At 39.3% G+C, this 26,055-nt stretch overlaps 3 protein-coding genes and 2 pseudogenes across 4 annotated transcripts; 4 read left to right on the top strand and 1 right to left on the bottom strand.

Annotated features, from left to right (window-relative positions):
- On the top strand, positions 416-1,597 carry LOC109241614. The gene is made up of 4 exons (XM_019408379.1): positions 416-536; positions 603-881; positions 964-1,080; positions 1,159-1,597. The coding sequence occupies exons 1-4, from the start codon at positions 453-455 to the stop codon at positions 1,480-1,482; spliced, it is 804 nt and encodes a 267-aa protein (XP_019263924.1). The 5' UTR covers positions 416-452; the 3' UTR covers positions 1,483-1,597.
- LOC109238183 (craniofacial development protein 2-like) lies at positions 14,600-15,274 on the top strand. Its single transcript, XM_019404616.1, has one exon. The coding sequence runs from the start codon at positions 14,600-14,602 to the stop codon at positions 15,272-15,274; it is 675 nt and encodes a 224-aa protein (XP_019260161.1).
- Positions 15,406-17,521, top strand: LOC109238175 (annotated as a pseudogene).
- On the top strand, positions 18,331-20,590 carry LOC109230048 (annotated as a pseudogene). The gene is made up of 2 exons (XR_002068609.1): positions 18,331-18,590; positions 19,282-20,590. The product of XR_002068609.1 is annotated as a polyubiquitin-like (transcript).
- On the bottom strand, positions 24,541-25,565 carry LOC109238165. The gene is made up of 3 exons (XM_019404601.1): positions 25,410-25,565; positions 24,916-25,291; positions 24,541-24,812 (listed from the first exon to the last, which is right to left on the bottom strand). The coding sequence occupies exons 1-3, from the start codon at positions 25,563-25,565 to the stop codon at positions 24,541-24,543; spliced, it is 804 nt and encodes a 267-aa protein (XP_019260146.1).

The following is a 26,055-nucleotide window of genomic DNA, read 5'->3' as shown; positions in this document are numbered from 1 at the left end:
GCTGCTGCACCCCCGGGCTTTCATGGTAGTCAGCATACTGGCTCACCAGCTGCTGCGCCCTCGAGCTTTCATGGTAGTCAGCATGATGGTGCATCTTTTGTTGCTCCATCATCTTCCAGTCCATCATCATCATCCATTCCCAGCATATCTAGGTTGGATATTGGAGGCTCTCGCCCAGCTACATCTAGTGCTGCTTCTGCACCATCTCATAGACGCAGGCAGAATCTTGGAGGGGATGTACAATTTGATAGTTATAATCGATTGATAATCGTCCTCCACAAGGACGGATAAGAAGGTTCTTATACAAATTTTTATGTTTTGAATGTACATTTAGATATGTTAACAATAAGGAGTATTTATTTTCAATTAAAAGGTGTTTATTAATTATATATATGTTAATTTAATGTAGGTTTTTGCCATCCTTTCAAGCTACACATTTGGTTACAGATGCTATGAAGCCATTTCATCATGAGCTGTGGACTTCTTGGAGAAAGATACCGGACAACATCAGAGAGCAAATGTGGAATCAATTTAGGATAAAAATTAATTATATTTATTTAATAATTATCGTCTTCATCTAATGTTACTTTTTTATATTACAGACAAGGTGTACATGGCATCCTCAGCATCAAAATGCAATAAATAGTATTTTCGAGAAGAAAGTTGCTATAAAGATTAAAGATACTATGTGCGCTGCTCGGAATTCCAGTAATATGCCGGAATGGTTAAGAGAAGATGTTTGGGATAAACTTCTTGAGAAATGGAATACCCCAGAATGGAAGGCAAAGAGTGAACAAGCAAAGGCAAACTGTGCCTCGAAAAAAGGTGGCTCGTTGCACACAGGAGGTTCGATTACTTTTGAGGCCCATAAACTAAGAATGGTAATTATTTATAAAAATTTTCTTAGTTTTACATATAGAATTTTACGTTTGTAGAGTCTAACTCATATTTTTTCTTATGAAGGAAAAGGAAAGAGGGCGAGATGTGAGTTACGCTGAGGTATTCGAGGAGTTGCATAAGAAAAAGAAAAAGGATGGTACAAGAGAACACTGGGTGGAAACGCGTGCGTCAGACACATATGTAAAATTCTAACTTCATAATTATTTATGGTTTATTAATATTAGTTTGTTTACATAATAGTTATGTTTTTCATTTCAGGAAGATTATCATAAAAGGTTGGAAGAATGGCAAAAAACTCAGTCTCCTTCAACTCAACCAACACCTGATGATATGGCTTCATTGTGGACAGAGGCAGCAGGTGGAGCAAACAAAGGCAGAGTCTACGGACTAGGAGTACATCGACCTACAGGTCATCCAAACCTACTCTTAGCCAATTCTTCTTCTCCTCAAAATCAAGAACAGATGGAAGATATGAGAAACGAAATTCGTGAATTGAAGCAACAATTGGACTCTCAATACGGAACATTTGTTAAGATGCAGAAATTCATGCGTAAACATGGGCATGATTTATCTGATGATTAGGATGAACAAACTGAATATGATGTGTAGTAGTTTAGTTGTGATGTTTAGGTTGATTGGTAAACTTGATTGTGAGAGACAACATTATGTATTGCTTTTAAACTTGAATATAGGCTGCTATTTGGATGTTTCTATGCCCAATATTGTTAGGTTTAAATGTTGGTATTATTGGTTTAAGTTGTGTTAATGATTGGCATTGTTGGTTTAGAATTTGTTAATGTATTGTTAATTAGTGTTAATGTATTGTTGGTTCGTATTATTGTATTAAAGTATCGCTGGTTTAGATTGTTCGTTGTTTTTTTTTTTGTTTGTGATAGTTTGACAGGTGGTGTAGCTCGAAATTGGGCAGAATTCTGCCCAGTTTTGTACAAAATTCTGACTGAAACAGTCGGAAAGCTCCCAGGATTTAACAATAAATTGTCAGATTTTCGATTGATTCGGTCGGAAATGTTTTTTAAAAAAAATTAATATTCAGAAATTTTCGACGGATTCCGTCGGAAATTAAATAAAATTTAATTTTTAATTATTAATTTCCAACAGATTCGGTTGGACAAAAAAAAATTAATATTCAACAGTTTTCGACGGATTCCGTCGGAAAATAAATAAAATTTAATTTTTAATTTTTAATTATTAATTTTCCTTGTATTATTACGACTGATTCAGTCGGTAAATTCCGACCACTTTGGTCGGAAAGGTGAATTATTTGGTCGGCTGAACTTTTCGAAATTTGCGATCGCTTTAGTCGGAAATCACCGACCGATTCGGTCGGAAATTGTTTTCCGACTAACTTTTTTCCGACCGACCAAATTCGGTCGGAAAGTAGTCGGAAATACGTGATTTCCGACCGAATTCCGACCATTTTGACCGTCGGAAATCTACCATTTTCTAGTAGTGAAGCCCACCGGTCTACACCTGAAATTAACAGGCCACGACCATATTATCACGTCTCGGAGACGTCCGAGAACCGTAACAAAATAGTCCTTCAAAATTTTCATAACGGTTCTAAAGGCTAACCCTCGACAAAACTACATTTTGAATTGCTTATTTCGGGAGAAAGTTCCCGGTGACACCGAACCCAAAACGCCTCAAAACTGAATAATGTAAAGGCAGGGTTTGTTCAAACTTACACAGCTTAAGTTGTTTTGTGTTAAGGAACTCCGACCTTTGTGAACACAACTAATAAAACAAAGAAAAAGTTTGAGAGCCGAAAGGGGATATAAAGCCTTATAATATATATATATATATATATATATATATATATATATTATTTTAAAAGTGGGAAGCCCATAATTAAAAAATTAAATTACTAAAGTACCCTTTAAAAAAAAACTAATTAGTCTATTAATATAACTAAATAAATAAAAAGTTGTGCACATATATTCCAAACCAACGCTTGGATACGAACGGGTGTGTTCCACATCAAATACTGTCGCTTCAATATAAATTGGTACGACATTAATATCTTTGGCCAAAAGTTTTTTGGTTATGAACTATTCTCCAGAAAGAAATTTATATCAAAGAATATGAAATTGAAAAATAAGATGTTGTACAATACTTGATTTTCGTCTTGTACTTTTTTTTTTCATGTACTCAAATTCTCATCCAATTTTATACTTTGACTTTTTAATTTGGCACATATTTTGTTTTTCATTTTTACTTTTTATTTAGAAGAATAAATTTTTATGTAATTAGCTTAGATTTCAGTCAATCAATCACAAAAGCAACAAAAGTGCGAAATGATTATTGTAATAGGCAAAATTATAATCCAAATGTCTGAAGGAAATTCTCATATGGTCAATGCCTGTCTTGTGAATACCATTTCGGAAGTTACTTCCCAAGAGAACAATTGTATATATATATATGCAGAAAGGGACAATATTTGGCCTTTCATGTTAACTATATCTTGTTTCATTTTTGAAATTTCCCTTGTCGCTCTTCAACATGAGGCAACAGCTTTTGACTTGAATGGCAAAAGACACAGTGTCAGAGCAATGAATTAAGAAGAAAATAACAACACCAACAACAGAAAAACGGGTTCAACATTCTTAAATCTTAACCCTTCTCTTTTATTTGTTAATTTTCCTCTTGTGATTTTGGTAAACTTAATTTCTAAATATGTCATCGTAGATTTTTTGGGATGATCTCATAAGATACATTATGTATTGTGTACATGTCAGCACATTATAATTAGGAATAACATATGTTTGAAAGTTAAAATTGGCTTACATAGATACTAAATGTATGACATCTTTGAAAATTTACTTTGTGAGTGGTGTAACGATATAAATATGTTGTTTGGAAGAATAATATCTATACTTGAAAGTGTTTATGCTATTTTGAGATCAATTGATTTTTTTTTTTTGTTTAAAAAACGTGAGTCATTATTTAGATGTTTTTGTGATTTTCATTAAAGGTTGAAGATATAAATTGATATCTATTAATATATCTTTAAGTTATTGGGTTTTATGTATTGACACTTGCTGATATATGATATCTATTTCCATCTTAGATGCTCGTATTCATGCTGACACATGCATGTTCCATTGTGAATTACATATTAATATTAAATTATGCCCTTATACTGTTTCGCATACATAATAACATATATTGAAATTTATACGTAATTCATGGAATGTGAGGTCAATCATATTCTCATTATTATTTAGAACCCTAAAGGTTTGTGTTGAGAAAGGAGCACTAAAAGCTTATAGAGTACTGTTATGTGTCTCATATATTATTAGTAGAGCCAAATAACAACTAAAGAAACAAAAAATATTGAAAAGAATTACTCTTTGATGGAATATTTATTGTTTAGTGTAATTAGTACATGAATGATGAATCGTCTTGACGTGAGATCTTTAGCATTGTTTCATTCAAAGAAATTTAACTCATTTAGTAAATATTGTGCATACTAAAATGTTTTACTTGATAATGGAGTTACTGTCCGAAAAAGGACAAAATATGAAAAAAGAGAAAATAATAACAAAGGAAAGGTAAGTTAAAAGTACAAAACTCTCATAAAATTGTTCGTATGATTTACTATATAGCTAGATAAGTAAATGTAATTATGCAATTTCCAATTTCAAAATGTAGTTTGATCAACTATTACTTTATCATGAGACTTTGTTAAAAATGACTACAAAATTCTTTATAAAATAAAAGATAATAAACCAATCAACCACACTATTCCGAAAACACCGAAATTGATAACGTATATGTCTTCCTGCACATATCAAAACATTATTTTTGATAAATCTATTGCATTACAAGTCATGACTTGCGAAGCTAATGAGACTTAATTTGTTGCTTTCAAATCCAGAGTTAGTATATGTGACGACCCGGCCGGTCGTCTCATGAATTACCGCTTCATTTCCCCCATTTCTGCTCCTATTTGCTTTGTTCATCTGTGTTTTGAGGTATCGGGTTGGTCGGATTGAATCCGGATTAGTTTTGGTGAGGTTTGAGACACTTAGTCTCTTTTAAGAAAGCTTAAGTTGGAAAAGTCAACCGGATGTTGACTTATGTGTTAGAGGGCTCGGATGTGAGTTCCGATGGTTCGGTTAGCTTCGGGAGGTAATTTTTGACTTAGGAGTGTGATCGGAATGGGTTTTGGAGGTCCGGAGTAGAATTAGGCTTGAATTGGCGAAGTTGATATTTTGGCGATTTCCGGTTGGTAGGTAAGATTTTGATCCGGGGGTCGAAATGGAATTCCGAGAGTTGCAGTAGCTTCATTGTGTCATTTGGGATGTGTGTGTAAAATTTCAGGTCATTCGGGCGTGGTTTGGTTGGGTTTTTGATCGAAAGCGTATTTCGGAAGATTTTAGAAACTTAGGCTTGAATCCGATGTGTTTTGAGTAATTTGATGTTGTTTGAGGTATTTTGATGATTGAAACAAGTTTGAATAAAGTATTGGGTCATGTTTGTGCTTTTGGTTGAGGTCCCGGGGGCCTCGGGGTGAATTCGGATGGTTAACGGAGAGATTGGTGAATTGTTGCAGCAGCTGATATTGCTACTTCTGGTGTTTTCGCACCTGCGGTTTGGGGACCGCAGGTGCGGCGTCGCACATGCGGAAGAAGAACCGCAGAAGCAGTTTGGAAGGAGATGTCAGGAAACCGCAGATGCGATATGGGAACCGCACCTGCGGAGTCGCAGATGCGACACAAGGACCGCAGATACGGTTGAGGCTGGTTTAATGAGTTTCCGCAGAAGCGGATGAATTGACCGCATATGCGGTACCCCAGAAGCGGATTTTGGACCGCAGATGCGAAAATGCCTGGGCAGAAGGTATATATATTTCATACTTCGCGATTTTGAAGGGTTTAACCATTTTTGAACTCGGAATTGGGAGCTTTGGGCGATTTTGAGAGGAGAAATCAAAGAGGCTTCGTTGAGGTAAGGATTTTGGGCATAAAACACATTTCTATGGTAAAATTTCATGAATTAAGGTTGTAATTAGGAGGATTAAAGGGCTAAAAATGGTGGTTTAGGGCTTGAGTTTAAGAGGCCTTTAATGGGGGATTTGAGGGGTCATTTGGACTCCAATTTTTGAGTTCTTGGTATGTATGAACTCGTGAGAAGACGAGGAATCTAGTGATATGAAAATTTATGAGTTTCGAGAAGTGGGCCTGGGGCTCGGATTTTGCTAATTTTTGGGATTTTGGGTATTTTTTGATTGTTTTCGCTTGGGCTTTGCTCCCTTAGCATATTGTGATGTATTCGTTCTGATTTTGGATAGATTCGACGTGCGTGGAGGCCAATTCGAGGGGCAAAGGCATCGTGAGCTAGAGATTTAGCCGATTCGAGGTGAGTAATGCTTGTAAATGATGTTCTGAGGGTTTGAAACCCCGGATTGTACATCGTAGTACTATATTGAGGTGTGGCACACGCTCGATGACGAGCGTGGGGTCGTGCACTAATAGGTTGGACTTGGTCCGTCCCGATTGATGATTTTACCGCGTATTTGACTGAAAACCATTTGTTATCACTGTTTATTGGGCTAAATGCCATATTTGGGCTTCGTGCCAACTATTTGGACCCTTCGGGGCTTTTATTTGATATTCCTCACTGTTTTGACTTACTATTTGGACTCAATCATGCTAATTTCCACTGCTTTACTACTCAGCCATTTTTACTCATGTTTTGCGACTTAAATGATATTTTTAAATGATGTTTGGGCTGAGAAACACTGTTTTACTATTGCCGAGGGGCTTGTGATGATTTTTGACTGAGTAAGGCCGAGGGCCTAGATTGTGAGGAGATACTGGTACTGATTGGAGGCCGGGAGCCTGAGATATGTGCGCCACGAGGTGGCTTGATTGACATGAGGCCGAGGGCCTAGATTTGATGCCACGAGATGGCTTGTGATTGCGCTTGGGTCGTAAGGGGCCCCTCCAGGAGTCTGTACACCCCCCAGCGAGCGCGGGGTACCCATTTGTGACATGAGATTGAGCCGGCACTGTACTGAGATATGGCCCGAGGGGCGGATTTGTGGATACTGAGCCCGAGGGGCGAACTTCTATCTGTTACTTTACATTATGTACCTGTTTTTACCTGTTGAAAGGAGTTTTTACTGGATTTTTACTGTTTTACTGTTTTCAAACGATATTTTACTGCTTCATTATAGAATACTTTGTGCTTTACGTGATTTCTTATCTTTAGTCATTATTTATACTTGTTACTCACTGGGTCGGAGTACTCACATTACTCCCTGCACCGTGTGTGCAGATTCAGGCGTTGTTGGTCCCGCTCCGGAGTGTTGATTCCTCCAGTCCAGGCGGTGTTTCGGAGACTACGAGGTAGCTGTTGGCGTTCGCAGCCCCCATGCCTCCCTTATCTTATTATTTTCTTTGTTCCTTCAAACAGTTGTATCAGATACTGTGCTTAGTAGACTTGTATCAGGATTCTAGTTGCTCATGACTTGTGACACCCCGGTTTGGGCTGTGTCGGGCTGGTTTTTTTGCTATTTCGTGTTATTTAATTATGCTTAGATTATTATTATGCTATTTAACTGTTTAAAACTGAGAAATTGTTTATTGGCTGGCCTTATCTTCACGAGAGGCGCCATCACGACCGGGTTCGGGGTTAGGGTCGTGACAGTATATATTTTCTAATAGTTTCTTTTGTAGCTTAATAAGTCAGCGTTAATGTACATTTTCTATTGGTTTCCTTTTTAGATTAATTGCTCAGAGGGAAGTGATCTTATTGTTTGCTTAGGAACACATCTTTAAATTGTAATTTGATATTAATATTTTTTATTATTATTTTACCAAAAAGAATATTTTACTAAACCAAGTATTATATGACTTGGTATACACGTGCAACGCACGTGCCGAGAGACTAGTATATATATATATATATATATACACACTAGAGTTAGTCAAATGTAAAGCTTTGTAATAGAGTTATTACACAGAGCTTACAAATAGAGATATTGTAAGAGGTGAGAGATTAAGAGTTTAATTCCTAGATTGTAATAGGTTGTAATCTGAAGTTTGCTCAGTTAGTGAAGTTGAAATCCTACTAGGGTAGGTCGTGGTTTTTAATCCCGTGAGCTGGGAGTTTCCACGTAAATATTGTGCATTCCTTATTTACTGTTGTTCACTGTGAGAACTGATTCTTTATACAATTTGGCAGACCCCTTATTTCTATCAGTAATGTCATGATCAAATAACCATGATTTACAGTATATAAATTTTGATATTACCCGTCATTAAATTGAAAGCTATTAAGTAAAGTGTCAATGGCATAATAAGCACCAAACAAGAATAAGATAGAATATAACAAGCCAGAGAACTTAAGCTTGATCTCTACTTTCTTAATCTCCTAATAATGTATAGCAGAAGAATAGATCTATATTCCCAGCTAGAACAATATCCATTTCGCCATTCCGAAGCCCCAGCGAAAAAACACTCTAAATCTGACTTAAAAGATAAGGAAAAAACACTTTAAAACAATTTTGTTGGATGCATATGTTTTAAAGAATTTCAATGGTTATCTTGTGCTAAATATGTCAACAGTTAAATTTAGCCACACTTTACAAATAATAGGGAGAAATTCAAAAAATAGTCAGATTTACAAGTGGTCGTTCAAAAATAGCCCATTTTCAAAAGGAATCGAAATCTAGCCACTTTTCATGTAAAGATAAATCTGAGCGAAAACAATGTTCAAAACTCGAAAATACGCCAATATATTATGCTGGAGTTCCAGCATAAGTATACTTGAACTCCAACATATTATACTGGAGTTCCAGGATAAGTATGTTGGAACTTCAGCATAATATGATGGAGTTCCAGCATAAGTACACTAGAACTCCAGCATAATATACTGGAGTTCCAGCAAAATATACCGGTCCAGTATAATATGCTGGAAGTTCATACACAAGTGCTCGAATCTTCAGTATATTATGCTGGAACTTTCCGTGTGTTGGAGTTCCAGCATAATATGCTGGAAGTTCATACACAGGTGCACCGAACTCCAGTATATTATGCTGGACCGGTCTCTGTTGCAGCAAAATAGTGGCTATTTTTCATTCACTTGGTAAACGCTGGCTATTTTTGAATGATCAGTCCAAAAACTGACTAGACCGTACTATTTTTACCAAATAATATCACAAAGTCTGTAGTCTAAAGCCCAGAATTTAGGTTTATGTCTTCTCTTTGAAACTTATTTTGTTATGTTTAATAATTACCAAATTGGCAACAATTATAGTTAAATATGACACATAACTTCCCAATAGCTCTTTAGCATCAAGGAACTTACTACCACAGAAGTTTGCACCCATCATAAGTCACGGTAAAAGTTTATAGCAAACCCATAAAACATCGGATAAAAAAACCATTAAATAAAAGGAAAAAAGAGCCATTATGAAGAAAGTCGTGTACAACCACTAGGAAGAACAGGACTGCATACGCACATTGGAGAAAAAATTAGGGACAGAATAATAGAGAATGAAAAAATTAGGAACTATTATCCTCCTCTTCTTCTTCGGGCTCATCCCTTAATCGGCGGATAGAGTCCGAAAGCATAGCACCAGTATCCTTCCTGGGCTTATGAAACCTCCTTGCAGGTCTTTTCTTTTTCGGGCCAGGGGGATTCAAAGCCCCTTTTCTTTTCTTCTCCTTGTCCTGCTTCGGAGCAAGTGGTGGGGGAAGGACTTCTTCGTCGGCAGATGAAGGCCTCATTGCTATGTCTTTTCCGAGGCCTACAAAGGAAAAAAGATGAGTAAGCTCGAGAAGAAACCCGAGCGCAAACTGTTCTAAGAAAGAGACTTACCATGATTGCGGGCCTCCCATCGACCCTTCGACAACTCCATCCAAGCACGCTTGAGCTCGGGAACTACATCCGACATCTGGGCCACAGCTGCATCACAAAAAAATATTGATGAAGAAAGAAGATATAAAGTAAAATGGCAAAATTAAACATTCAAAACAAAGTGATACTCACGGTTCATGTTCCATTTCTCAGGAAATGGCATATCTATGGCAGGGATCAGGCCCGAAGTCCTTATTCGAACAAATCGGCCCATCCAACCTCAGTGCGCGTCGTCTATGCTCGAGAACGGGGCCTTGCTGGCCCGGTGAGCAAGCTTGATTAACCCTCCTTGATAGAGTCAGGGAATGTAAAGACACATAAGGTGATCGAGGGTGAAAAGACATCCCTCGATCTTGCTTACAAAGAATCGGAGGAGAATCACTATTCTCCAGAAGAAAGGATGGATTTGACCGAGGGTCACGTCGTACCTCTTGCAAAAGGCGACGAAGACAGAGTCTAAGGGGCCCATCGTGAGGGGTAAGTGTAAACACTTAGGAAACCCTCCACGTGGGTAGAGATCGACTCCTCAGGAGATGGTACCACCACATGCTTTCCGACCCAGTTGCATTCCTCTTTAACCTTGTCAAAGTGGTCGTTGGTAGTTGTACATATATTGTCACGACCCAAAATCCACTAAGGGTCGTGATGGCGCCGGACACCACTGTCAGGCAAGCCAACCAAAATACTTAATTAAATTCTCGTTTTAATACTCTTGAAATTTATGATTTTCCTCCAAATTTACCAAATAAAAGATAATCGCTTCAATTAAAATTAAATGATAAGCAATTAATACAAAATACTTCGTAACCATCCCAGAACCCGGTGTCACAAGTGCATGAGCAATTTCTAAGAATTTGAATAAAGTACAATAGCTGTCCGGAACACAATTGGACAGAAAGTAAATACAATTCTGAGAGAGAGACTATACTAGCTGCGGGTCGCCTCGAGGAAATACAGCTCACCTAGTCTCCGGGTCGCCCGTGCTGCTACGCCCAATGGGCCAATAGAAATACCTGTACCTGTGCAACAAAATGCACAGCAAGTGTAGCATGAGTACGAAAACAACGTGTACTCAGTAAGTATCCCGCCTAATCTCGAAGAAGTAGAGACGAGATGGCAACTTCGACACTTACTAATTGTCAAATAATAATATCACTAAAGCGATGACACACGGATTTATTAAGGACAACAGTAGATTCAAATGAATTACTAAACAAGTAAAAGTTTCTTTTTATTTAAAGCCTCCGGATTCATAATCCATTAATTTACAATTATATCAAGTCGGGGAGAGCAGATGGCAATATCAATAAATCTCAAGACAAGCGATTCAAACATGCGCAACTCATGCCGAGGTCGTACGACCCGATCCAATATAAATGAAAAATGTGCACTGCCGAGTGTCGATTGGCACGAACCATAGATGCATCTATTACCCCGCTCGTGAATCATACAAGTGACGCGGTCAAATTTAAATAAACAATCACCCTGCTCGCGTACCATACATGCGATGCATGTACACATAGAAATACATGCTCAAACAGCAAATTAAGAATTTATCGGGGAACATTTATCCAAATAAAGGCCAATTCTCTTTTAAATGATTTAAGAAAATAAAGTTTAATCCTCTTAGAAATTCATTTACCAATTCGATAAGATTTAAGAAATTCAACTGTCAATAAGATCACAAATATTCCAAGAATAGCATGCTTTTGGGTCCTAGACTACCCGGAGTTACACATATTAGTAGCTACGCACGGACTCTCGTCACCTCGTGCATACGTAGCCCCCACAAATAGGAGCACATAACCATTTATTTCACCTATGGGGACAATTCCCTCTTACAAGGTTAGAAAGGAGACTCACCTCGCCCCAAAGATCCATAACCGGCCTTCCACGCCCTTTCGAAGACTCAAATTGATGCACAACGCTCCAAACTAGACAATAATCATGCAAATCCATTAATATGTGCTCAATTACACATTACAATCCAATTTATAACAATTCCTAACCCCGATCAAAAAGTTGACAAAAATGCCCTCGGGTCCACGTGACCGGATTCCGAAAATTTTCGAAGATTAAGCTTACCCATAACTCCACGAACTCAAATATATAATCTATTCTCAATTTCATACCCAAAATCGTGGTCAAATTCCAAGAATATCAATATTCTAGGTTTTTCCCTCAACCCCAAGTTTTCCACTAATTTCCATGCTGAAATTCGTGTATAAACCATGTATTTAACCCATAACTACAAAAAATCACTTACCTCATGATATCTGACGAAGCCCCCTCTTCAAAAGCTCCTAAAATCGCCCAAGCCGAGTGAATAATGGTGAAATGAACTCAAACCCCGTTTTATTAAACATTCTGCCCAGCCCAGGTTCGCCCTTCTTCGCGAACGCGGAAATGCCCTCGTGTTCGCGAAGCACAACCTGCTTCAGCCCCAAATTTCTTCATCGCGTTCACGGCGAGGTGCTTGCGTTCGTGAAGGTCAGCTTCCCAGACCTTACGCGTTCGCGTACGAGGCCTCGCGTTCGCGTAGGCCAATGACCTTAGGCCTAGCTCCCCTATTTTTTTCTACGCGTTCGCGATCGCCCATTCGCGTTCGCGTAGACAACTCAGCCCACCCCTTCGCGTTCGCGACTTCCACTACGCGTTTGCGAAGGCCAAATCCAGCAGCCTCCCACTTTCCTCTTCGCGAATGCGAGACTCCCTTCCCATTCGCGTAGAAGGAAACCAGATACCACCAATCAGTAGCAGCTTTTTATCCAATTTCGATCTGAAACCACCCCGAAACACACCCGAGGCCCCCGGGACCCCGTCCAATCATACCAACCAGTCCCAAAACACATTACGGACTTTCTCAAGGCCTCAAATAATATCAAACAACGCTAAAACCACGAATCGACCTCCAATCCAAGCTTTATGAACTTTAGAATTTCAAACTTCTACTTTCGATGTTTAAACCTATCAAATCACGTCCGATTGACTTCAAATTTTGCACACAAGTCATATTCGACATTACGGCCCTACTCCAACTTTAGGAATCGGATTCCGACCCCGATATCAAAAAGTCCCCCCTCCGGTCAAACTTCTCAAAAACCTTCAAATTTCTATCTTTAGCCAAATGACTCCAAAATGACCCACGGACCTCCGAATTCACTTCCGATCGCGCCCCCAACTCTAGAATCACCATACGGAGCTAGTCCCAGACTCGGAATCCCATTGATAACACTGAAATGTACTTCAACCCAAACTTATGAAATCTCCTCCAAAATGCTAACTTCCACAATAGGAGCCAAAACGCTCCCGGGCCATCCAAAACCCGATCCGGGCATATGCCCAAGTCTGAAATCATCATACGAACCTACCGGAACCTTCAGATCCCAATTTCGAGGTCGTTTACTCTGAAATTCGATCCTATTCAATTCTCTCAACTTAAAGCTTTCGAAATAAGAATTCTCTTTCCAAATCAACTCCGAATTCCTCGAATTCAATTCCGACCACGCGTACAAGTCATAATGCCTGAATTGAAGCTGCTCATGGCTTCAAACTGCTGAACGGCATGCTAGAGCTCAAAATGACTGGTCGGGTCGTTACATATATACCTCGAGACCGGTTCACATCGACTTGATACCGAGGAGGTCTTCTCAATCTTGAATTTCGGCAACAGTAGGGCACCCTCCCGGAATGAAATCCTCCAGGGGATAGTGAGCCGCAGCTCCATCGCCGGCAGGCCACGACGAAGAGGCGGTCTCTTTTTGCGGTACGGTCTTGAAGTTTTCGCTGTTATAAAAGGAAGAAGAAGTAGGATACAATTTGCTTAAGGTTCAAGAGATTGAGTATGAGGGTAGCAAAGCAAAGAGATTTTGAAGAGAAGCAGGTATGAGGGACTAGTAGTGGCCGACCAACAACTGACAGGTATTTAGTGCCTTGATAACCGAACCTATGAGACGTTTCAGTATCCACTTGATGCTAACGTCATAGTCGGGCTCGTCGCTTACATCATGGCCCATCGAGACGAGATTGGAAAAGTTCATATCATTTCTCGCCATCTTCTCTCCGAGAAACGAGGGGGCTATTCGTATACGGTAAAAATCGGGCTTGCCCTTTCGAATGACTAATCGAGATTGGAATATGATAGGGCAAGATTCAACCTCGTGTTATATTGGACCATGATGCAAAGTTAGATTGCCAAGCTCGTGACTCAGAGACCGATCGGGATCGAGATCGAGATCGATCGAGACCGAGCAGGATAGAGATTGGGCAAGATCGGGACCGTCACCGCACTCCTCTCTTTTTCTTGGTCCCGTGGTTTGTTGTGTGTGTTTCAGGTAGCACTTTTGGTGGCTGTTTGGCAACGTGTGGGAGGTACACGGGCAAGCGTAGCAGAGCAGGCCATTTGGCAGTCACAAGGACTGGACGTCGGGTTCCAAAACACCCAGGTTCTAACGGGAATTGTTGCGGCTGCCCAGGCAAGCGCGAGGCATACGGGCGAGTAGAGCGGAGCATCACCGACTAGTGTGTGCAAAGGTTGGCAGGAGTTGGAAGGACGCACGACAGATTTCCGTGACCTCGGGTGCATCAAGTCATATTTCCAGGTTCTTTCCATCAGGAGTTGGTACCTCCCGCTTTCTTGTCTCTTTCTTTATGTTAGTTAAATTGTGGCTATTTAGTTAGCATCACTTTAAGTATATTATTAGAATACTTGTAGTTGCAACCGGTTATTTTCTAGTTTGGGTCTGTGTTAGTGTTTTTCGGAGTTTGTCGTAGGTGTAGTGGCTGTGGTCTAGGATGGTAGAGTAAGATCATGTCCTCGAGGGGTGCCGAGGGTGAGAAGGGGGTGGGAAGGGGGCCAGTGGTTGGGACGAGAGGAAATGAGGGTAAGGGGAAAGAGGGAGCTTGTAGATTGAGGATCGGGTCATGGAACATAGGTACGCTGACGGGTAAGTCTATTGAGTTGGCAAAGATTCTCCAGAAGAGAAAGGTTAATATAGCTTGTGTCCAGGAGACTAGGTGGGCAGGGTCGAAGGCGAGGAATGCGGACGGGTATAAGTTGTGGTACTCTGGAGTCGTGAGGGGTAAGAATGGAGTGGGTATCTTGGTGGATAGGGATCTTAGAGAGTCTGTGATTGAGGTTAGGCGAGTGAATGATAGGCTAATGTTTATTAAGTTGGTGATTGGTGAGTGCACCCTCAATGTAGTTAGCGCTTACGCGCCGCAAGCGGGCTTGGATGAGGAGGTTAAGAGGCGCTTTTGGGAGGGCTTGAACGAGATTGTGCGTAGTATTCCACCTACTGAAAGGTTATTTATTGGAGGGGATTTTAATGGCCAGATTGGGTGGGCTGCTGGTAGTTATGGCAAGATGCATGGTGGTTTTGGCCTTGGGGATAGGAACGGAGGAGGTACTTCGCTGTTAGACTTCGCTAAGGCTTTCGAGTTGATGATTGCGAACTCGATTTTCCGAAGAGGAAGGAGCATCTAGTTACTTTCCAAAGTTCGGCGGTGAAGACTCAAATTGATTACCTTCTCCTCATAAGGTATGATAGAGGGTTGTGCAAGGATTGCAAGGTTATCTCGGGAGAGACCCTCGCGACTCAGCATAGGCTCTTAGTGATGGACATCGGCATTATGATGAAGAGGAAGAAGAGATATGCTCGTGGCCAACCGAGGATTAGATGGGGAGCTTTAACCAAGGATAAAGCCCAGGAGTTGGAGGGGAGGTTATCCGCTATGAGAGCTTGGAAGAGTAGTGGAGACGCGAGCACTATGTGGTCAACGACGGCGAACTATGTGAGGGAGGCGGCGAGAGAGGTGCTAGGTATATCAAATGGTTTTTCTGGCAGGCACCAAGACGACTGGTGGTGGAATGACATAGTCCAAGGTAAAGTGGAGGCGAAGAAGGTAGCGTACGCGAAGTTGGCAGGGAGCACAAGCGAGGAGGAGAGGAGAGCAAATAGAGAGAGGTACAAAGTGGCTAGGAAGGAGGCAAAGCTGGCGGTCACGGAGGCTAAGAATGCAGCATTTAGTCGTCTATATGAGGAATTGGGGGAGAAAGGTGGGGACAGGAAGTTGTTTCGGCTGGCTAAAGCGAGGGAGAGGAAGGCTCGGGATCTGGACCAAGTAAGGTGCATCAAAGACGAGGATGGTAGAGTATTGATGGGAGAGTCCCAGATTAAGCAGAGATGGCAGACATACTTCTATGGTCTTCTAAATGAGGAGGGGGACCGGGATATAGCGCTAGGGGACTTGGGGCATTCGGAGAGTCTCTGAGATTTTAGGTATTGCAAGCGCATTAAGGTCGAGAAGGTCGTGGGGGCTTTGCGTAAGATGAGTAGGGGTAGAGCGACCGAGCCAGATGAAACTCCGGTTGAGTTTTGGAAGTGTGTGGGTAGAGCAGGATTGGAGTGGCTGACTGGGTTGTTCAATGTAATTTTTAGGACGAAGAGGATGCCGGAGGAATGGAGGTCGAGTACAGTGGTACCGTTGTACAAGAACAAAGGTGATATCCAGTGCTGTAACAATTATAGGGGTATCAAGTTACTTAGTCATACCATGAAAGTCTGGGAGAGGGTGGTGGAGGTGAGGGTGAGGAAGACGACGTCTATATCCGACAATCAGTTTGGGTTCATGCGGGGCCGCTCCACTACGGAAGCTATCCACCTTATTAGGAGGTTGGTGGAATAATACAGGGATAAGAAGAAGGATCTGCACATGGTGTTTATTGACTTGGAGAAAGCGTATGACAAGGTTCCTAGGGAGGTGCTCTGGAGATGTCTTGAGGCGAAAGGCATGCCGGTAGCCTACATAAGAGCGATCAAGGACATGTATGATGGAGCTAAGACTAAGGTTATGACTGTGGGAGGCGACTCGGAGCATTTCCCGGTTGTTATGGGATTACACCAAGGCTCTGCGCTTAGCCCGTTCTTATTTGCCTTGGTGATGGATGCATTGACACACCATATTCAAGGGGATGTGCCATGGTGTATGTTATTTGCCGATGATTAGTTCTAATTGATGAGACGAGGGTCGGTGTTAACGAGAGATTGGAGGTATGGAGACAGACTCTCGAGTCTAAGGGTTTCAAATTGAGCAAATCTAAGACAAAGTACCTGGAGTGCAAGTTTAGCGTTGAGTCGAGGGAAGTAGGCAGGGACGTGAGGCTTGGATCACAGGTCATCCCCAAGAGAGATAGCTTCAAGTACCTTGGGTCGATGATTCAGGGGGACGAAGAAATCGACGAGGACGTCACTCACCGTATAAGGGCGGGCTGGATGAAATGGAGGCTTGCATCTGGAGTCTTGTGTGACAAGAAAGTGCCACCGATACTCAAAGGTAAGTTTTATAGAGCTGTGGTTAGACCGGCCATGTTGTATGGGGCAGAGTGTTGGCCGGTTAAGAACTCCCATATCTAGAGGATGAAGGGAGCAGAGATGCAGATGCTGAGGTGGATATGCGGGCACACTAGGATAGACACGATTAGGAATGAAGATATTCGAAGAAGGTGGGTGTGGCCCATGTGGATGACAAGATGCGGGAAGCGAGGCTCAGATGGTTCGGGCACGTGTAGAGGAGAAGCCTTGATGCCCCGGTGAGGAGGTGTGAGCGGTTGGCCATGGTGGGTACGAGAAGAGGTAGAGGGAGGCCTAAGAAGTATTGGGGAGAGGTGATCAGGCAGGATATGGTACGACTGCAGATTTTCGAGGACATGACCCTTGATAAGAAGGTCTGGAGGTCAAGCATTATGATTGTAGGTTAGGGGGTAGTAGAGCTTTCTTTACTTCATACCGGGGGTGAGGCGGGGTTGGATTAGGATTGATCTTAGATGGCTTGCAGTTTATGTTGAATCCACACTATCCTTGCTGTTTATCTTAGCCCCGGGCCTTAGATTCTGGTTACTGTTATTGCATGTCATTCATCTTTTGGTTGTTATGCTTCTGTTACTATTACGGTTTCTACTGGAGCTACTAATGAATTGTCTTTTCTTGTTTTTTATTTCCGTCTTTCTGAGCCGAGGGTCTATCGGAAATAGCCTCTCTGCCCTATCGCGGTAGGGGTAAGGTCTGCGTACACATTACCCTCCCCAGACCTCACTTTGTGAAATTTTACTGGGTAGTTGTTGTTGTTATTTTAGGGTAAACAATAGGGACATATACTTTTTCCATTGGTTTAATTCTTTTTTGTTTAAATTAATCAACCAAATACTATCTTGTTTTCAAATTTAATATCAAACCAAATCAAATAAGAAAATCAATTATTCAAGCCACTTTGTTTAAATTTTGCGATCCAATTTTTTTTTTTTGATTTAATTGAACACCAATAATAATAACTCAGTAAAATTCTACAAAGTGGGGTGTGGGGAGGATAGAATGTACGCAAATATTACCCTACTCGAATGAGTAAGAGATTGTTTCCGGAAGACAAAGACCAACAGAGACCATAGATCCCTACTGGCAGCAACCAAAAATCTCGTAGAACAATTAATTTGAAGATAAAAATACATAAATAAAAGAGAATCCCAAAATTTTAAATTTTAAATTTGTCATAACAAAACAAACCCAATTTTTCTCTACCATTCCAGAACCTTCTTTTGTGTTGTCAAAAGAGGGGGAAAAGAACAACTTGCCGTGTGGTTTTTCCTTATTTGATTTCTTCGCGGTATAGTTCTCCTAATTTGTCGCCATTATTGATTTCCATATCTATAAATACCTTGCGCTGTTGCCCTCTTTTCTTCACAAATCATAAACTAGCTTTATTATATCGGTACATAGTCCTCTGAATCAAGCAAATCCATTTTGAAGGTATTATTTTTCTTTTCCTCCAGTTTCTTTTTGATGATTTTACTTCTGTTCACTCGGCTTGTCCAATATCTTTTAGTATTGTGGTTTTTTGATGATTCCGTTCTTTGTTTATATCTGGATTGGAAATTTTTAGGGTTTTTGATTCCGTCGAATAATTGATTAGTAGGGATAAAAGGGGAAAAGAAAAGCCTTTAGAGTAATTTTATTTGTGGTCTGTTGTATTAATTCCTTTTCATATGGTTTTATTATTAAGCCCTGGAAAAATTGAAATTTGAAGAATTCATTCTGAAACTTAACCTAATCTGCATAAAATTTGAATTAAGATCTTTCATCGTATTATAGGATCAAGAGATTTAGAGTGACTTTTATTTGTGGTCTGTTGTATTGACTTTTTTCTAATGGTTTAAGTTTATCAAAAATCCCTGGAAAAACTGAAATTTGAATAATTCATTCTGAAAATTAACCTAATCTGCATAAAATTTAATTCAAGATCTTTCATTGTATTATAGGATCAAGAGATTTTTATTAGCGTATGCAATAAGATAGATTTTGTTCTAGGGATATCGGTATTATCTCTTGCTAGTTGGGCACTGATGAACGAATAAAAGGGTGAAATTTCTGTAGAAGTATGTTTAGCAGTTGAGATGCTTCAACGGATCTTATATAGTAGTTTTGTTTGATTGATATACAGATGCAGATCTTTGTAAAGACTCTTACTGGCAAGACTATAACTCTCGAAGTTGAGAGTTCAGACATGATCGACAATGTTAAAGCGAAAATCCAGGACAAAGAAGGTATTCCACCAGATCAACAACGTTTGATCTTTGCAGGAAAACAACTTGAGGATGGACGGACTCTCGCTGATTATAACATTCAAAAGGAGTCAACTCTCCACCTTGTTCTTCGTCTACGTGGTGGAATGCAAATATTTGTTAAGACATTGACTGGAAAAACAATCACATTGGAAGTTGAGAGCTCGGACACTATTGATAACGTTAAGGCGAAAATTCAAGATAAGGAAGGTATTCCACCGGACCAACAAAGGCTGATTTTTGCTGGGAAGCAATTGGAAGATGGGCGCACTCTGGCAGATTATAATATTCAAAAGGAGTCAACGCTCCACCTAGTCCTTCGCCTTCGTGGTGGAATGCAAATTTTTGTTAAGACCTTAACTGGAAAAACAATCACGTTGGAAGTTGAGAGCTCGGACACGATAGACAATGTTAAGGCTAAAATTCAAGACAAGGAGGGTATCCCACCGGATCAGCAGAGGCTGATTTTTGCTGGGAAGCAATTAGAAGATGGACGAACTCTGGCTGATTATAACATCCAGAAGGAATCCACCCTTCACCTTGTTCTCAGGTTGAGGGGTGGCATGCAGATCTTTGTGAAGACTGACGGGGAAGACGATCACGTTGGAGGTGGAGAGTTCCGATACCATTGATAATGTGAAGGCCAAGATACAGTATAAGGAGGGTATCCCACCAGACCAGCAAAGATTGATTTTTGCAGGGAAACAATTAGAAGATGGAAGAACTCTAGCTGATTATAACATTCAAAAGGAGTCGACACTCCACCTAGTCCTTCGCCTTCGTGGTGGAATGCAAATCTTTGTTAAAACCTTAACGGGAAAAACCATCACATTAGAAGTTGAGAGCTCAGACACGATTGACAATGTGAAGGCGAAGATACGGGATAAGGAAGGTATTCCGCCCGACCAGCAGAGGCTCATCTTTGCTGGAAAACAGTTGGAGGATGGTAGGACACTGGCAGACTACAATATCCAGAAGGAGTCTACGCTCCATCTTGTGCTGAGGTTGAGGGGTGGATTTTAAGCTTTTTTTGCCATCAGATGTTTCTCTTTAGTGATCGTTAATGTTTGAGCTTTATTACATCTAATGTTCAGTGACCTCTTATCGATGTCAATGCTATGAAGTGTGGATGGACTACTGTTTTCTTAGTGAAATTTGATTTCGTTTCTAATGAAGTTTGCTTCTTTATGATTTTAGCCTTTTTACATCTTCTTTATGATTCCCTCGTCTCATGTAAAACATCTAAATGCACACGTTCCGCATTTTCCAGCATGTAACAGTAGTTTTTGGATAGTAGAGAATAACAAAAAAGGATTGTATCCATCAAGAAATAGCTAGAATGAGAATTCAAGATGGGAGAGATCTAATTGCAGCCAAGGTCACAGCAAAAGGAGCAATAACAATTTTCAGCTAAGCAATTTCCTCCAAGAAGTGGTCCTTTAATACTACCAGGCGCAGGCTTTCCTCCTAATTGTTGAAAACATTGGTGGTTGCAGTTTGTTGGATCACAAGGTTTGGCAACTGCAAGTAGAAATGGACATACTCGTGATCCAAGGTGTTGTCCTCTTGTCTTAGTGCCTGTATTTGAGTCAATGTCAGTCTCTATATACAAAAGAATAAAATAGCATCCACATCCAAATTTTCCATTGTAATATTCCAAATTATTGAACAACGTGAAATTGGTGGACTCCATAAAAAATATTCAAATTTACCCCTTAACTTTTGATTATAGTTTAAAAGTACCCCTGGGTTGAAGCTTCGTTGCAGGTCAAAGGCAAAAATAAACTTCCTCCTAAGGGTGGGGACAGAGGCGGATCCAAAATTTTATGATATCCATAAGAATTCTATTAAAGAGATAAAATAGAATAGTATGCAACTTACCGAGAACAATGAAGAGGGCAAATATAAAAGCAGCTATGCTCGAGAACTTCTTCATGATTAATGAATATCACAGGAAGTTCAATAGTCAAACTGTATCTATGGGGCTTTTGATGTTAAGATTAAGGTGTTGTGAACTTTATAGGTACAAATGAACACCAAATATGGAAAAGAGAGGTAAGAAAAGGTAAAGAAAATAATTATTGGAATTTTCAACTGTGCATGCAATCTAAAGAATCTATCTTCTGTGGTCTTTTTAGTTAAATTTGACAATTACCAGCCAAAATTTCACAAAGAGTGTGTGGCGTTTCCAATTTTATTTAACTAATACAGTTGTCTGGTATTATACATATAATAATTTTTAGTTTTATATATTATTGTAGCACAACAATTTGAAGGAAAAAAATAACTATGTACGAACTGCAAGTAAAAATTTAAAACGTATTCTCAAGACTCTAATCTTATTGTATGTTAAGGAATGAGAACAAATAAATCAGTATTTTTAAAAGCGGGGTATTTTACTTAACGTGGGACGATGCGTAAGCCTTAAGGCATGGGGTGTAAGCCACATGGATCTTTATATTTTTAATTTAAAATTAATAAAATAGTATAATATCGACAAAAAATATATAAAGTACATTAAAAACTTAAGAAAATTAAAAATAATTTAACTCACAAAAATGAAATATCTTAGTATCTTTTTATAAATATAAACAAATGCAATAGTGTTGTTACGATAAGAAAAAAATCAACTTTAACGTCTTATCCTTCAAATGATTAAAAGATCATAATATTTTCAAAAAACATTAGTAAACTACACAGTTTACTTCTCTAAAAGTTAATAAAATAAGCTTCATTAATAGCGTAATTTAAAATATTACTTCTTATGAGTAAATATAAAATTGCTTTCAAATAGTGAATACTAAAAGTTTGATTATTTTGAGAGCGTAGAACTAAAATACCGAAATAAATTATGGATGTGATTGGCAGAAAATAAATTAATTAGAAGAATAATTATGGATGTGATCCACAATAGATAAATTAATTAAAAAACTGAGAATTGTATTATATAAAAAAAATTGTAACTGATGAAAAGAAGAAGAAGATGAATTTTGCAGAATTTAACCTCTACATGAATAAATACGTAAGGCACTTTGTAAATAATTGTAAAGCCTCAAATCGGGAGTTTCTCAAGTTTGGGAGACTAAAATTCTCCCAAAAGTGATCATATTGAAGAAGCCATGGATAATATGCATATCCATTTATCAGTCGGTTAACCCATTTTTTATCCGATTAAATATTTGTCGGATCGAATAATTTATCCGTTTTTGCATTTACCTTTTTGACCCGCCTATATCTGAGCCGACCCACTTGTTTGTCGCCCCTAGTCATAGGTTTGAGGTAGTTCCGGGGTAGGGGATGTAGCACTGTGATTTTCATATTCCATTTCTAGGAGTTTTTCCTTGAAAGTAGGTATATTTTTAGCCATATCTAAATTGGTATTAGTAGGAGTAGTGGTAGATATATCCGGTGATTTTGGTGGTATTACTAGTGATAGTGGTATTAATATGATTTTTTTTTGTAACTAACTTATTTTATTAATCACCAAGTATCAATTATAAAACCATAGCAAAGCTAACACACCTTGCTATCAATCTCTAGACATATCATACTCTACTTCCTAGAACCATAAGCTATGTAAAAAAGACTTGTTCCTAGGAGTTACTGGAACACTTATAACATAAGCTATTTTCTTCGCAATCTGCTCCCATACTCTATTCTTTTGCTCAAATATTCGCCTGTTCCTCTCAATCCAAACTTGATGAGCGGTTTCACGTAGACAACTTTGAATATCTGCGCTCGTTGTGATTTTCCTTTAGCACGATGGATTGCCCACTGTGTGAATTGTTGCCAATCTGCAACTCCCAGGTACTGTATTTGCATCCAGTTGCAAAATTTACTCCATATTTGCTTAGTGTATTCACATAGCATGAATAAATGATCTCTTATCTCCACTTGCCTTCTGCACATCACACATTGAGTATGAACATGAATTCTCCATTTGCTCAATCTATCACAAGTCATAAATCTTCCATGCATCATAAGCCACATTGTAAATATTGCTTTTGGTCTTATTGCATTATTAAACATCAAGCTTTTCCATTCCACCCAGTTGTAATCTCCAAGCAAATGTAGGTATATTTGTCTGATCAAGATTCTTTTGTGATGATGTTCAAATTGTCAAGTTGACGGTGTCTCGTTTGCCTCTATCACTTTCCTCACCATCAGCAGGATTGCTGTGGTATTGGCATTGTGTTAATCTGCTGGTTTTTAATATAATATGTATGAATCCATCGAATCCACAACTTGTCTTGTTTGTGTGCTAAGTCCCATCAAACCTTAGCAATGACTGCTTTGTTCCATAGCTTCAGATTGGTGATATTGAGACCACCCCCCAGCTTTAGGTGGACATACTTTGTCCCATGCCATCAATGCCTTCTTTGTAATTTCATTAGCTCCCGGCCATATATATAATCTGCATAGTCCCTCCAACCTTGATCCCCTTTGTTGGAAATATAAATAATTGCGCCCAGAAAGCTTGTATACCAAACAACACACTTTGGACTAAATGTACTCTCCTAGCATAAGACAAGGTCTTTGCAGTCCAAGAAGTAATTTTTGCAGTCATTTTATCAATAAGAGACTGCCACTGAAGGATACTTCGTTTCTTAGTAGACAAAGGCACACCTAAATATTTGAAAGGTAATTCTCCAGCTGAAAGGCCCAAATACTGTAGGATTTGTTGTCTATCTTCTGTAGAAACCCCTCCAAAATATGCTTCACTCTTGTTGAGATCAGCTTGAAGCCCAGAAACTTGAGTGAACTGATAAAATTTCTGTTGCATTGCTTGAATTGATTTTAAATCTCCTCTTGCAAATAGCAGTAAGTCATCAACAAAACTTAGATGAGTGATCTCGAATTTGGCACATCTAGGATGATACTTGAACTCTTTCACCATCTTAAGGTTAGCCAGGTTTCTACTCAAGTACTCCATCGCTATGGCAAACAAAAAAGGTGACATAGGATCACCCTGTCTCAATCCCTTAGTAGCATTGAATGGCGTTGTTGGCATTCTTCCATAACTTGTTTCATATATGGCCATTCAACAGAATCATAGGCTTTCTGCAAATCTATCTTTATCATATATTGAGGAGAAATTTTCTTCCTAGAGTAGGCCTTCACCAACTCATGTGCCAGAATTATGTTATCTGCAATCTTTCTCCCAGGTATAAACCCTGAGCTTCATTGATGATTGTACTGATTATACCTTGCATCCTTGATGCCAGAATCTTGGATATCATTTTGTATACCACAGTGCAACATGCAATTGGCCTGAACTCCTTCACACTTTTAGGCTTATTCACCTTAGAAACCAAGGTAATGGCTGTACAGTTTATAGCTCTGAATAATTTCCCAGTAGCAAAGAATTTCAGTACAGCTTCAGTAATTTCATCTTTGATAATTGGCAAAGCTTTTTGAAAAAAAACATGCATTGTATCCATCGACACCAGGTGCCTTATCATCTCCAATAGAGCATAGTCCCTCATAAATTTCTTTTAGAGTCACATCCTTACATAGATCAATTCTTTCCTGCTGATTAAGTTTTGATCCCTTGTGCATCACCCTTTTATCTATAGCAGGAAGTGATTGAGCAGCAGTTCCCATCAGTGACTTATAAAATTCTACTATCTCCCTTTTGATGTTTTCTGGGTCAGTTAGTCTGCTACCATTAATAGAATTAAGCTCTAGTATTTGATTTCTTTGGCTCCTTTCTTTCATGACAGCTGAGAAGTATTTTATATTGGAATCTCCTAACTTTATCCACTTTGCTCTAGCTTTTTGTTTCAAAGCTCCTTCTTCAATCATATCCCTTTTTTCCAAATTTTGGACCAGCCTCTTCTCCTCCAACAATAGCTCATCAGAGCAATTTGTAGTAATGTTCTTTGAACCCTTTCAAGTTCAATTATGGATTTCTTAATCTTCTATCTAATGAACTTGAACTCCTCAACATTAAGCTTTCTCAGTACTAGTCTTAATGCTTTGAGTTTCAACCAAACATCCTGCATACTCTTCCTGTGGACTCTTTTGGCCATACTTGCTGAATATCAGTTAGGAATCTCTCATGTTCTGTCCAAACATTGAAGAATTTGAATGGAGTCTTCCTACTTCCTTGGTTAACAGTTAAGGTTAAGCTCATAGGAGCATGATCAGAAATGAAAGGCATCTCATATACTATAGTGATATGCCCCCATTGCATCATCCATTCATAGTTGCCAAAAATCCTGTCAATTCTACTTCATATCCTGTCACTCCCATCTTGCTTATTAGACCATGTATAATAATCACCTCCCAAGCCAGCTCACTAAGTCTTAAGTCTTGTATACATTTGCTGAAGTCTTGAGTTTCAGCCATGGTAATTGAATTTCCATGCATCCTATCTTGTAACTGTAGGACAGCATTAAAATCTCCTCCAATCACCCATGGTGTGGAGGTTATTTTCCCTATCTCTATTAAGCTTTCCCATAGCTGCTTCCTTCTTTCAACTGTATTAAACCCATAGACTACTAACACTACACATTCTTGATCCTTCCTGATATCTCTAACAGAACAATGAATAACTTGTGCTTCTGCCTTGATTAATTTGACTGAGTAGTAGTTTGAATCCCATATCACCCATATTCTTTCATTTACTGCAGCATTGTAATTATTTAGTA

Source organism: Nicotiana attenuata, chromosome 1 (genome assembly GCF_001879085.1).
Source record: "Nicotiana attenuata strain UT chromosome 1, NIATTr2, whole genome shotgun sequence".
NCBI classification, from domain to species: domain Eukaryota; kingdom Viridiplantae; phylum Streptophyta; class Magnoliopsida; order Solanales; family Solanaceae; genus Nicotiana; species Nicotiana attenuata.
The sequence above is the reverse complement of the archived record's forward strand: the minus strand, read 5'-3'. Positions and strand labels throughout refer to the sequence as shown.

Coding starts and splice junctions, on each gene's coding strand:
- LOC109241614 (XM_019408379.1), top strand. CDS start 453: ATGAAGCCATTTCATCATGAGCTGTGGACTTCTTGGAGAAAGATACCG. Junction 537..602: donor AAATGTGGAATCAATTTAGG/ATAAAAATTAAT, acceptor TTTATATTACAG/ACAAGGTGTACATGGCATCC. Junction 1,081..1,158: donor CGCGTGCGTCAGACACATAT/GTAAAATTCTAA, acceptor TTTTCATTTCAG/GAAGATTATCATAAAAGGTT.
- LOC109238183 (XM_019404616.1), top strand. CDS start 14,600: ATGTCCTCGAGGGGTGCCGAGGGTGAGAAGGGGGTGGGAAGGGGGCCA.
- LOC109238165 (XM_019404601.1), bottom strand. CDS start 25,565: ATGCCTTTCATTTCTGATCATGCTCCTATGAGCTTAACCTTAACTGTT. Junction 25,292..25,409: donor CAAAAGAGTCCACAGGAAGA/GTATGCAGGATG, acceptor TGAACTTGAAAG/GGTTCAAAGAACATTACTAC. Junction 24,813..24,915: donor GCAGGAAAGAATTGATCTAT/GTAAGGATGTGA, acceptor TTTTTCAAAAAG/CTTTGCCAATTATCAAAGAT.